The 14,558-nt window shown below is 35.4% G+C and overlaps 2 protein-coding genes across 4 annotated transcripts in view; both read right to left on the bottom strand.

The window, feature by feature from the left end:
* The window catches only part of LOC127653008 (interleukin enhancer-binding factor 3 homolog), a 32,688-nt gene extending 24,029 nt beyond the window's left edge, over positions 1 to 8,659 (bottom strand). For both annotated transcript variants that reach the window (XM_052139481.1, XM_052139482.1), the window contains exons 1-3: positions 8,574 to 8,659; positions 3,118 to 3,186; positions 174 to 403 (exon numbers count right to left, since the gene is read on the bottom strand). In XM_052139481.1, the coding sequence (XP_051995441.1) occupies positions 174 to 403; positions 3,118 to 3,120 (233 nt within the window). In that variant the 5' untranslated portion in view covers positions 3,121 to 3,186; positions 8,574 to 8,659. The remainder of the gene's footprint in view (positions 1 to 173; positions 404 to 3,117; positions 3,187 to 8,573) is intronic.
* Positions 8,660 to 13,451: 4,792 nt separating this feature from the next.
* LOC127653015 (prostaglandin E2 receptor EP1 subtype-like) overlaps positions 13,452 to 14,558 on the bottom strand; it is a 7,495-nt gene continuing 6,388 nt past the window's right edge. For both annotated transcript variants that reach the window (XM_052139491.1, XM_052139492.1), the window contains exon 3: positions 13,452 to 14,318. In XM_052139491.1, the coding sequence (XP_051995451.1) occupies positions 14,049 to 14,318 (270 nt within the window). In that variant the 3' untranslated portion in view covers positions 13,452 to 14,048. The remainder of the gene's footprint in view (positions 14,319 to 14,558) is intronic.

Genomic DNA, 14,558 nt, shown 5'->3' with positions numbered 1-14,558 from the left:
TTAGTCAGAAGAGAGAAACGGAATCACTTTTTCTTGAATACAATAGACTGACAAGCTGTATTAATAGCCAAACACTCTAAAACAGAGAATTATACATAAGGAAACAACTACTTTGAGAAGCTTTTTGGATTATAGATTGTTCTCCAATTCGAAAGTTTATTCAGATCACTCACGTCTCTTTCTCCACATCTCCATCGGCCTCCAAGACGGTCGGTTTGGCATTTCCTTTCTCTTGCTCATCCAGCCAATCGGAGACGGCCTTGAGGGCTCGCTCGGTGTGGGACACCATATTCTGAACCCCCTCCAGCTCCTCCTGGGTGGGATAGACGGCAGAGTGCTTGGCCATCACATGGCGGTCGTCGTTTACAAAGATACGCATTGAGCGATGGCGAAGTGGAGGAGGCTGCACAGAAATGAGAAAAATCAGCTATAAATATTCATAAACATGGGTTACACTGTGACTTTGACAGGGTTTTTCCTGCATTCCTGAAAGCTAAATCATGCATTTTTCTATTGCATTACCAAAAGAAACCTCAGTTCATTTTTAGATAAGGACTTAAAATGCTAAAAACTGATGTAGTTCAACTTTAAAAGATGTTTGCGTTATTAATGTCCATGTGCGCGGCTTGTGTATTTATCCGAGGGCAGGGCTTCAAGCGAGATTGAGAGAATTGAGGAAACATGGACAGGGTTTTTCCAACATCTTGGCGCACATGCCTCATCTTATCAAGGGAATACAGCAGGCTTCCTGATATGCATGCTCCAGAGACAGGAGAGCTCAGAGGACCACTCGCGTTACTCAATCAGGCTTCTCTCGATATCGCAGTGCAGACCACAAAACGTTCATGACCCATTTTAATAATACTGATTTTACCTTAAAGTGCTATGGGAGGCATTCAAACATCTCAAACGGCTAGACAGCCCCACATTCTTAACACCACAAGGAAAAGAGCTACAACACTGTCTCATGTACAAAAATAAGGGGTCCTAAACTACACATCATAACTTAAATTATTAAGAGCATAATGAACTGTTTAATTCATTAGATATTTTTTTTTTTTACTTATGTATTATTTCCTTTGTTGCATTGCTTTGAGAAGGTGTTGAGCGTCTTGCGTAAAGTTCATAATATGTTTATATTGGTCAACAACGTATCAGTCTGAAATGTGTCAAATGGAAAATTTAACATTATGAAACGGTTGATTAAAGTGTTTTTTGTGCTACTTTGACAGGGTTTTTCCCGGCATTTAAATGGTTTTGCCGGCAGCTGAAACAAAATTAATGGTGCGTTATACAAGCTAAATATGCTCATCTGAGACACACGTTAGTGCAGCGTGACTGAAGCCTGGTTGTCCAGCGAGTTTGCTCAGTGTGGTGCCACTTGCACAAGCCATCACAGAAACACTCATTCAAGGGATCTGCTCTGCTGGATTATTCTCACATGCTCCAAAATAAGCGTTTTTCAAATTTACACCAACCTTAATAACACTGATCACGATTATACAGCAGTAACAGTGGAATTTTTTGTTAATTTAATAGGTAATTATTTAATATTAAATATGCTAATCTATTAAGTAGCAACTGTGGAGGTTTCAAAATGCCTTTACGCTGCTAGTTATCAAATAATCAAAATGAATGGAACAAACATTTTCGCTAATCTGGTGTGAAGGGTGGAACCTTTGTAATGTGTCCTCTTAACGCTATTTGATGTACAAAACAAGCACAGCTGGGATTTATTTACACCTGAACAGATATTTGCAAGCACAAGCTTTGATGATAATAATGAGGCAGCATAAACACTAGATAAAATATATTCCAAACATTCATTTCATATTACATATCAGATTTATATCATACAGCATATCATTTAAATACCTGCTTTAGCCAAAACAGCATTTAAATGTAACTAAAACTTGCTTATTAGGACATATTTCAAAACTCTGAATCCTGGCTGGCAAGTCTGGAAACAGTCCCTCTAGTAAAATATGTACATGTTTATATAAAATAGCATTGTCAACTAATGAAAACTAATTGACTTACTAGTCTGAAATTGTATCCTCGGCTGGATCAAGCCTCTCTTCAAAATACAAACGTTCATCGGAGTCCCGCTCTTCTTCTGAGGAAAATTGTAACTCTTTGTCACTATCCAGTGATGTGTATCGTGATGTCTATCAAACGCGCAGAAAAATGAATGAACTTGTTTTTAAGACACAGTCTGGGGAATTTACCATTATTGATTTGATCGTCTCAGCACATTAGCGTATGAATGGGGCGCCCTGCTGGTGGGTGGGATCACATTAGAGATAATTCGCTGAGCCAGAAACTGTACATTGCTTTGTTTCATACAGATTACATTGCAGGAGAATATTTGTTTTAAATTTGAATTGTTTTATTAAAAAGTAGACATTTTACGCTTTTAGACATGTTTCATGTTTGTGTGACAAGTATTCGCGGAGTTTGTTAATTTGTGACGCGTTTCTGAAATATGCTCGAACCCCGAGACTACTTTAAATTTTCTTTATTTTACAAAAGCACAAGGTTTTGTTGTTATTGTGAGTGTACACAAGTAAAAGTAGACCCTTTATAGTCTCTAATGATGTCTTACTCTTATTTGTATGCCCCAAAATGAATTTTATGTTGTTTCTGCTGTAATGACGAAAAAAATCCAGCAGGACGCTCCGGCGTATCCATCGACCCCAGAGGGTTAAGACATTGATTAAACCATTGAGGTCTTTTGGACTACTTTTATGCTGACTTTATCTCCTTTTTGGAGCTTTTGGAGTCCTGGTCACCATTCACTTATATCGTTTGGACATATACAGCGGAGATATTCTTCTGAAAATATTTGTTTGTGTTCAGCAGAAGAAAGTCCTGCTCATCTAGGATGGCATGAGGGTGAATAAATGAGAGAATTGTCATTTTTGGGTGTGCCCTTTAAAACATATGACTTACACTGATGCTCTTGTTCCAATATCTTGACCCAATAATAAGTACTAGGAAGTTACTATTAGTAAGCACATATTAGCAGTGATTTTGCAATTACCAACACTTCCTAATAAGACACTGTGTTAGCAAAAAGATGTGTACATATACAGATAATGATATTGTATGCTTTACCATAGCTGCTATAAAGTAGTTCTTCAGTTTGGCAGTGTTGATCTAAATGTGGCAGTTGGTCCAGTTAGTCTGTAATGAAAAACAAAAAGTGTTTCATACTTTTTACAAAATTTGGTTTCCTAATATACTCTTGTGCTCATGCAAAACCAATGAATATTTCATTACTGTAATGCAACAACCTAAAAAAAATGACTGCTTTTTGTCTCGAGTTTAATTTGAAGATTAACATATTCTGGAACGGCCTGTAATTCTGATTTAGTTTCAGATTGCAAACAAATCAGGGTCTAATCAAAAGGCGCACCAAAACATGATATATTTGATTAACCAAGGAGACAGTGGCTAAGTATAATAACCCTGAGCATCTCATCCAGGCCAAGGAGATCCAGTTCAGCACCAATACCTCAGAATGCATTCAATTATACAGCAGATCAGCAACTAAGTCTAAATCCCATCTTGATCTCATTAGATTTTTATCAAAACATGAATCATAAATGAAGGGCTCATAGTGCATGTTGAGACTTCTCTTTCAATATACAGCAGCACTGAAGACGAAGAACACTATCCAAACAACTGCCCAAGAATAATAAATATAATGTCTCACTTCACGTTTTATTGAACATTTATCTCTCAGAAGAATTTGAGGTTAATGCAAAAGCAGCTGCACAAAGAGACGTTTCAGAAATTAAATTACAAACACAACTTGTGTTTATTACTCTATATCAACTACTTCTCATTTCAATAGACACTTCAAGCTAGGATGGCACCGATGTATCGGCCAAACATAGTTGACAACAGTTGCCTACCCAGCTGTAGATTCGGAGAAGATCCAACAGGTACTATAATACCAACACCAAAGCGTTCAATTCTGGTGACTTTGAGATAAGCATTTATTTATTTTCTCGAGTACGAGTAGCATTCATGCAACTATTGGCTAAAGCATTTATTCCAGTAACGTTTGACAGAAGTGTTATAACACTAAAAAAGCCAAATGCACCACGACGAATAGAGCAGAACGCAGGAGTCTCTAGAAACGTTTTTTTTTTTTAACTTGACACGGCATCTAAAAATGCAGTGCTCCCATGCTAAACACAGTGAAATGTGACAGTTGTCAAAAGACATCCATCAAGCAAATGGTTACATGTAAGATGATTGAAAAATGGCACGAGCGGATGCAAAAACACATCAGTTTGAACAGCCCCTTGTTTACATGACACAGCACTAGCTGAAGTTTCTCAAAGTTACCTCTCAAAAAGACAAAACTTTTGTTTCAGTTGACAGTAGGTCAATTTACACTTTATCCAACACTGTATTCATAATTATCCAGATGCTGTTTTTCTGTATGAGAAACCACTCCAAATGATTCAGTGAGAGAGCTCTGAACTATTTGTACTGAATCACGAATAAATTCAGACCATTTTGCAAGCCTGTTCGGCCAATTCAATGAAAACAACCAACTTAAAAGAATAATTGCACAAATTGGGCATTGTTAGTTCTTTTAAAGAGCCAACAGAAATACGGGACACATTTCACAATTGGTGAAATAATCTGAGAGTAAATATTTCTCAGGTCAGTCAGAGCTTCAGTGCATACAGCTGCAGGCGTCACTGGGCGCTCGCTTGCAAAAGTATGGGAAGGAATACAGAGTTTGTGCTTAATGGAAACAAGAACTTTGTATTCTGTATGAAAAACACAAGAGCTGAAGTCCTATTTTATAATAACTTTTACATTTAAATATAATGACATTTATGTAATTTTTGCTCTTTATTTACAAAAAGAATGTTTGTTGGGCTATGAAAAATACTTCTCATTGAGTATGCAGATGTATAGCAGGCTAAAAAGAATCTTTTATTTTTCACAAAAGGAAAGAATCTTTGTCATGTGAAAGAAGGTTAAATTAAACGTTTCATAAATGTGTGCCCACTCAAAGATTTCTTTGTTTCACTGACACAAAAGGGGGATTAAATAACAACAAAAAAGAAATCTGTATCGTAATCGGCCAATTATTTATTTTAAACATGGGTATCGGCCCAGAATTTCACAATCGGTGCATCTCTACTTCAAGCCTTTAAGGACTATTTTGTATATCCCTTGTGCGACCCTCGAGACATTTTTGTCTTTTTCATCATTTTGGCTGTTAATACCAAGGTGCGCATTTTGGGGAGTGGGATTTTTATATTTCAACCTCATTTCCTATAATACACTGTTCACAAAATAGTCACATGACAAAAATATCCTCTTTGAAACCCATTAAAACTGCAATATTTGATCCCAGTGCCATTAAAGCATAGCATCATTAATTCTATGATAGTATGCTTTCATTTCGGAGTCCTGGTGTCACATTTACATTTTGTACATGTTCCACCAATAGTGCCATTTTTAGCCTATGGAGCAAATACATGCTTTTCCCCTATTTTTGGTTTGTATAGAGCACTGCAGGTCAACTGAAATGCAGCTAAAATTGTGTGTAAAAAACAACAGTGACATTATGTAAACAAACTGTCATTTAAAGGGTTAAAACACTGAAAATCAATGAATATTTTGTAGTTATGATCAGGACTGATGTTGGTTAAGTCAGTGAAAGTGGAAAATATTAATATATAATATATTTATGGCAGTTTTTTTTTATATTTTGTCCTCTAAAGTACTGCGCGAGTTTCCTTTTTTAAATCTGACATTGCACAAAAAATATTAAGCATCAAAATCAATGTTATTGCCAATCATTGATATAGATAGATAGATAGATATATATATATATATATACCAGACTGTGATCATCAAATTAATCTTAGCATTTAGTATATTGAAAATATTAGAGATGCACCGATCGACCGGCCAGGGACCGGAATCAGCCGATTTTACGCATGCTCCGCCCGGACCGGTGACCGGCCGGTCAGCCTCACGACTTTCCGATTCCAAGCCGGTCCGTGTTGTTGCCAGCGGCGCAGGCAATAACGTCACAGCCGCATGTAAACATGTCACTGGCGTGGAAGATCTTCACTGTGAAGAATACATACAGTTCGCAATTTTTAATAATTGTAAGGCTAAAGTAAACGCCGGGGGAACCACCACAATAACGTTCGGGACAACAATCCTAATTTAGACACTTAAAACACCATCACCCAGCTGAAAATGCCCATTTAAAAAAAGAAGCTAAAAAGGGAAAGCGGCTAAAACTAGCCAGAGCTCAGAGCCAGTCACAAGTCAGCAGCCTCTCCTATCATTCCTTGGTATGAGCAGCAAAAAGACCAAAGCAATTACGAGGAAAATGATGGAATTCATGGCCCTGGATGACCAGCTGTTCTCCATAGTTGAGGACAGAAGCTTCAGAAATCTGATACATTTCCTCGATACAGAGTAGGAGGTACTTTTCCGACGTCATCTTGCCCTAGTTGTTTAATCTCGTGTCATGTCACACACGCAGCCTGTTATCTGTCAACATTTAGGTATACAAATCAGGGAGGGGAAGTGGGGTGCTGGATGGCAGAGGCAGGCTAAATACATACAAATTGTGCCGCTGTGATATAATGTGCTGAGTAACTTAATTTTCCCCACCGTGTCCGATACTAAAATCAGTGCGACACACATTGCAAAAGGTGTGGGTATTATTGATATGGCTTCGGGATATGAAATTAAATTCTTCTGTCCAGCTGTTGTTAAATTTACATGTGTGTGTGTGTGTGTGTGTATATATATATATATTTTCATTCAAGATCTGGCAACTGGACAACCTTGGAATAATATATTGATGTGATTATTCATATAACGTAGTTTGGGCCATACAAATTAAGGGAGTTTCCAGGGACAAATAACAAAACGGGAGGGGGCGGGAAATGGGTGTGAAATACGGGAGACTCCTGGGAAAACCGGGAGTATTGACCGGTATGGTTACAAGCCGATCCAGAAGCAGCAATCAGTTTTACAACTGATATTTGGACATCTAACGTAAGCTTAATGTCAATGTTGAGCGTATTGTACACTTCAGTTTTGTTCATAGGCTTGTAATCTTTGGAATTGTTTTGTTAGACGAATAATAAAGAGAAAAAGGTCAATTTATAAAAAGTGGAAAATGAAACATGTTTTGTTATATAAAGCAACCAATTTGCCGTTAATTGTTATTTCTACCTCTTTCTAGTCACAGAGCACTTTATTTTGAGAGTTGTTTAAGTGAGAGAAGATCCTGTAACTTAGTGCAGTTTGGGGGAAATTGTAATGTTTAATAATTTATTTTATGAAAATAAAATTTAGCATTGAAGAAAGGTAGATTTTGTTTGTATATGCAGTCAATAATAGTTCTTAGTAAGAAAATCGTTTAAAATTGGTATCGGCAGGTCACACTTGTAAAGAAATCGGCCAAGAAAATTGCAATCGGTGCATCTCTAGAAAATATATTTCATAAAAAATAACAACAGTAGCATTATATAAACAAACAGCCATTTAAAGGGTTAAAATCACCTAAAATAAATGAATTTTCGTTTTGATCAGGACTGATGTTGGACAGATAATTAACTAATTGAAAGTGGAAAATACTATGAATATATAATATTATGGCATTTTTTTTGACGCTGGCATTTTTGTCATCGAAGGACCTGCAAGTAATTGTTTTAAATGGGTTAGGTTAGGGCACAAGGGTTAAATGAATAATATATATATATATATATATATATATATATATATATATATATATATATAGTTTTACACAGAATCGCATCAGCACTTGTTGACGCCCAAACAATCCCCTTACTAAGAAATATAACGAATGCAATAATAAACCATGTCCTAGACATTTTTGTTTTCATTTTACATGCTAAGAAATGTTTCTACATGACTATAATACTCAAAGCAGATGTAGATAATGTGCGAACACGCAGTATACATCACAGACGTGCGGCCATTTTAATGCAGTCAGACAATAGCGAGCTGAAACATCAACAACTAAACTTACATTTAATAACACAATATTGTCCCCAGTTCGCATAAACTGGTGATACGATGCATTTTTGAGCTGTAAATCTGGACAATGACGTCCCAAACAACGTATAAGTAGGACGCTTGTTATTGTTTTTTTCTAGCCCGGCTAAAGACACAAGAGATAAAATGGTCGTGACCCTCCCCCAAAACCAGCTAAAAACGCATTTTACAATATTTAAAAGCTCGTTTCATAAGACAAAGAGACAATACAAATAGTCGTATTCATTTTCGCCTACACTAAAATACAATGATTTAATATTATTCAACTACCGATGTTTTGGGTCAATTTTACGATGAACTAGCGTGCTAACCGTTAGCCACCGCATTTTGCGGTGCACAATTATTTATTTACAGTCCATTTCAACAGCATTTAACCCTTTAAAACAATGCATTCAGAGTCAATATACCAAATTAAACCGATTTAGACCGAGCTAGTATCAATATACATTGAATAATGTAATGTATTTGTGTTCTTATTATACACTTACCAGTGCAGCGACAGCAATGCGACCGTTCAGTGCCGCTGTGGACAATCAGCGTGCAGTTCGCGGCAAGACCAACACGTGATCTCAGCTGACCAATAAGATCGCTCGGCTTCCCGTTGGCAACAGATGGGAGTGAAAGGAGGGGGCGTGGCTTCATTCATTCAGGGACTGACGGGGTGGCGCCTGAAAAATCAGACGCATTGAACCAAGATGCGCTGTTTTTCCTTTTACGTAAGTAAGTGATTTTTTTTAGGTTAACCGCTACATTTATTGTCCCAACATAATGCTATGTGCACGTTCATATACGTAACTTAGTCTTATGCGTCAATTTAAAAAAGTTTCTCAGAGGTCATTAGAGGACATAAATGTCCGCGACACAAAACTGACATAATAATATTAGATTAATATTATTTTCCTTTCAGCGAGTTAATTTTTTTAACCAACATCAGTCTTGATCATAACTACCAAATATTCATACATTTTCAGGATTTTAATCTTTTAAATGCCAATTTGTTTATATAACGCTGCTGTTGTTTTTATGGAGAAAAAATATATATAAATAAATAAATAATTTATTATTTTCCATACATTTTTTATTTTTTTGATTATCACAGTCTGAGATATGTCAATGATTAGCAACAACATTGATTTTGATGCATTATTATTTTTGTGCAGTGTCATATTTAAAAAAAAATACACTCAGCACCTTAGAGGACAAAAATATCCACGTCAAAAAAACTGCCATATAAATATTATATATTAATATTATTTTCCACTTTCACTGACTTAGAGTTTTTGACCAACATCAGTCCTTATCATAACTACCAAATATTCATTTTCAGGATTTTAACCCTTTAAATGCCAGTTTTTGTACACACACACACATAAATAGGAAAAAAGCATGTATTTGCTCCATAGGCTAAAAATGGCACCATCTGGTGGAAAATATGAAAAATTTCAATTTTGAAGCCAGGGCACCGGAATGAAAGCCTATTATCATAGAATTAATGATTGTATGCTTTAATGGGTTTCAATGAGGATATTTTTGTCCTGAAGGTCCTGAGTGTGACTATTAGTGTATTACAGATGTATTATAGGAACTGAGGTTGAAATATCAAAATTCCCCTAAAAATACACACCTTTGGCAAAATGTATACCATTGGCATTAACACAGCCAAAATGATCGAATAAAAACGAAAGAGAAAAAAAATGTCCAGAAGGTCGCTCAAAGTTTAAGAAAGAAAGTTGTGAATATTTACATTTAAAGCTGTTACATTTACATTGAGGCCTACAATTTTGACAGAATAACATGCATCCGATAAAGCAAACACTTGATGCAAACACAAAGATGACTTTAATTTTTTTATATCTCTTGCTTTAAAGGAAAAAAGAGAGACATGCAAAATCAGACCTAGTGATGAGCTGTATTTTTTTAAATTCTCACAACACTGTATGCATGTTTATAAGAGTATCTTGGGGGGAAAAGGTTAGAATGTAAACGTTTTACATTTTAAATGTGACATATTTGTTAAACACTCATCACAGAATACAAATAATTATAAACACTGTTTATGTGTGCTCTATTAAAGTGAAACCGAGAGGTTTAATTCTTGGTCTGTTCACAGGCACAGTCATTTGGGGGCAATGCAACACCATGAAAAATGGTTTGGGGCTTATTTATGAACAGAATGGAAATAATATACTGTTACGGTCAAGCACAGTAATTTTAGATAATATTACAAAAGACATACATTTTGATTCTCAAAAAAAAACCCTCAGTGATCATTAGGTGAATATGATTACTGTATGCAATGATGAATGTGTGCATGACTGAATAAATTAATAACGTATATAATAAGTTTAAAGACTGGCTTTGATTGTATTATTGCTTTCCTTCCCAAACATCACTGTTTTGAAATTAACAGAAATCGAAATGCAATTAAACTTTGGTGTCAAAATATTGACTTTAGTGAACGGACGGACAGACAGACAGATGATGGATGGATGGATGGATGGATGGATGGATGAATGAGATAGATAGATAGATAGATAGATAGATAGATAGATAGATAGATAGATAGATAGATAGATAGATGATGGATGGATGGATGGATGGATAGATAGATAGATGATGGATGATGGATAGATGATGGATGGATGGATAGATAGATAGATAGATAGATAGATAGATAGATAGATAGATAGATAGATAGATAGATAGATGGATGGATGGATGGATGGATGGATGGATGGATAGATAGATAGATAGATGATGGATGATGGATAGATGATGGATGGCTGGATGGATGGATGTATGGATGGATGGATGGGTAGATAGATAGATAGATAGATAGATAGATAGATAGATAGATAGATAGATAGATAGATAGATAGATAGATAGACAGATGGATGGATGGATGGATAGATAGATAGATAGATAGATAGATAGATAGATAGATAGATAGATAGATAGATAGATAGATAGATAGATAGATAGATGGATGGATGGATGGATGGATAGATAGATAGATGGATGGATGATGGATAGATGATGGATGGATGGATGGATAGATAGATAGATAAACTAGACTTTAAACTAGTTCACATCTCACTGATAGATAGATAGATAGATAGATAGATAGATAGATAGATAGATAGATAGATAGATAGATAGATAGATAGATAGATAGATAGATAGATAGATGATGGACGGATGATGGATGGATGGATGGATGGATGGATGGATGGATGGATGGATGGATGGATAGATAGATAGATAGATAGATAGATAGATAGATAGATAGATAGATAGATAGATAGATAGATAGATAGATAGATAGATAGATAGATAAACTAACTTTAAACTAGTTCACATCTCACTGATCACAGACAGTTTGTCTCTTTGTGTAGACATGTCTGAGATTGGTTCAGTTCACTCTGGTGTCCCTCAGGGTTCAGTTTTAGGGCCCCTTACTTTTTTAGTATTTACAGATTTCCTCTTCGTCAGCTCTTAAGATCACTTACTCTTAATTATCATTTATTCGCAGACAACACAGATCTACATCCATTCAAATCCTGGTCAAAATGTGGCAGTCTCTTTTCTTTCAAATTGTATTCACTGTAAAAAATGTCAGTAATTTTAACAGTAAAATACTGTAAAAATGCTACAGAAATAAAATGTTAATAGATTAAAAAATATTAACTGTAAAATATACAGTAAAATGTTTTAATTTATTTTAAAAGACAATACAGTAGTTTTTACAATAAAATGATGTAAAAATTAAATTATTTAAATGTAAAGATTTTCCTGTATAATTAATGGTAAAAAGAGTACATGTACTTTTTTACAGTAAATTATTGTTAAAATTACAGTAAAAAACAGTAATCAGGCGTTCCCACAATTCCCTGTGTGACCCATTACATTTCATTATATTTTATGGGAATAGTTATGTTTCTTCTTGTTTTTAATATCAGTTATGTACACTGGGGTGTTCTGTAAATATTTGATGTAATTTAGTTCATGTTTACTGCATTATTTAAATCTCACATGTGTTACCATGACGGTGTTTACTGTTTGAGTGAGTGATACTGAGACTGTCTCTATATGTTTATTGGTCATTGCACCTGGAAGAGCCACTACTGTTGAACATCATGTGACCTTCTGTAGTTACTACGGTGATTAACAAATACATTATAAAGTAAACAACAGATTTATTCAGTTTCAAAAGGCATGTTTATGACTTTTTGTTAATGTAATTTTAACAGAATAATATATATATATATATTTATTTATTTTTTTTACAGTGCCAGCGTGTAAATTACAGCCATTTTAAACTGTAAAATGTTCAGGTTGTTCTGTAATTTGATTTACATTTTAACTGTATTTTTTACATAATTATTCTGGCAACCACAGCTGCCAGATTTGTTTTGTAAAAACAACAGGATTTTTTTTACAGTGTTTCTGAGATAAAAACTAAATTTTCTTAATCTTAACATTAACAAGACTGAAGTCATGCATATTGGCTCTCCTCACCAGCTTTATAAAGCTGGCTCTTTAACTCAAACATGCGAAATACTGGTAAAACATCCTTTTTTTCATCTGAGAAATATTGCCAGATATTTTTTCTATTCTCACATTGACTATTGCATTGCTCTCATTTCTGGGGTTTCTAAATCGAATTTAAATAAACTCAATAATTTAAATAAACTAAATCAAAAATTCATCAGCCAGAATCCCGACTAGGGCCAGGTCAAGCGATCACATCACTCCTATCTGGCTCCATGTCAGATTCTGTGTTGATGGCTCGGCTCCTCACAGTGTCTGAGATTTGAACTCTTCATACCCCAAAAAGTGATCTCCGCTCCTCCACATCTGGTCTCCTAGCTTTCACTAAGACTTGTAGTACGCTGTATTGATGACGGGACGTTTTCTATGCTCCTAAACTGTCGCTACCAGCTTCTATTAGACTGAGTTACTTTAAATAATATCATAAAACATATTATTTAAGGAATGCTTTTACTTGATTAGTTTTTGTACCATGTTTTATGATGAACTCATTTAAATGTAATATCTCTTTGTACGTGCTATTCATTCTTATATCTTGGTATATCTCCATGTAAAGCACATTGAGAAGCTATCTTTATAGGCGCTATATAAAAAGAAAGTTTATTATTATTATTATTATCATCAAAGATAATTAAATAGATAAATTGTGGGCTTTTTTCTTACCTTTATTGGTCAAAATAAAATTCAGTATCTTTAACATTTTATAGCTTTTCAAGACCATGAGAAATACTGTGTAACGCCACCAGAGCCCTGTGAAATACAGTACACCTGAAGCCAAAAACAAGCTGAATAAAATAAAACAAAATTAGGGTGAAGTCACAAAGGGGATTGTTTAATAATCAATCATATAGGCTAACAACACATTCGAATAAATCAAAATAGATGGTGCAATGTTACAACTAATTTACTGTTAGCACAAACAACACACTGTTTCTTTAATAACAGGAAGTTCCACTGACCTTTATGATTACCAACAATCATTTATTTACAAGACAAGTCACTGTATGACATCATAATATGCATTTAAAGCAGTTATATCATAATTGTCCAGGTCTACTTACAATGTAAGTAAAAATAAGTTATGCCTTTATGTTAATAAAAGATTTTATTAAAGACCATTTTCCAAAGATCAAAGAAAATGTGATTCCTTTTGATGTGACTCAACTCCATTCTGATGCTTGATAAAGCCTCTATGGCTGGTCCGGATCATCGCTGTCATAGTTTGAGAACGAACCCCCAGTGTACTACTACTACTACTACTACTATATCCACCAATCAAGCAATAGAGATGTATTATCTGTTTTCCCGTAACACTGCAGTGCAGTGATTTGGTATATAACATCCTCATGGTTTTTTCTTCTCCTTGTCCTTTCCATGTGGCAGAACTAACACGCTGGAATCCCACGTTCCATCAGTTCAGATTAACAGCATTTTTAACCGAGTTCTGGAGAGAGCTGATCTCCCACCGCCGGAATGTGCTCCCCCTCAGGTCTTTATGGCCCGTGGTTAAGCGATAGATCTTCCGGAGGACGGCCCGCCGTAGAAGGATGTAGACCCAAGGGTCCAGAATCTGGTTCCAGGAGGCCAGACGCACTCCCGTTACCATTAAATTCTTGTAGGTTTTCAGATCGTCCCCCTTTGAGCAGTTGTATGAGTGGATGACTGACATCAGACCAAAGATCTGTCAGAATGAAAAGAAAGTCATGCGGTTGCTAAGGTGTTCTGAGTGGTTGCTAGGGCATGTTTATGGCATTGCTAGGTGAATGCTTAACTGGCAATGTCAAAAGAGTAATTTCTATGATGTTCTGGTCTCTAGATTTGGCTACGGTCCCTTCTTCAATAAGCGTATGCTCTTTCTCTCTGCTGCAATTTTTCACTCCTAAATGTAAAAGCTCATCTTACACACATTCAGTGGTATAAA

This window comes from Xyrauchen texanus, chromosome 12 (genome assembly GCF_025860055.1).
Source record: "Xyrauchen texanus isolate HMW12.3.18 chromosome 12, RBS_HiC_50CHRs, whole genome shotgun sequence".
NCBI lineage: Eukaryota > Metazoa > Chordata > Actinopteri > Cypriniformes > Catostomidae > Xyrauchen > Xyrauchen texanus.
Note: the sequence above shows the minus strand (reverse complement) of the source record. Positions and strands in the feature narration are given on the sequence as shown.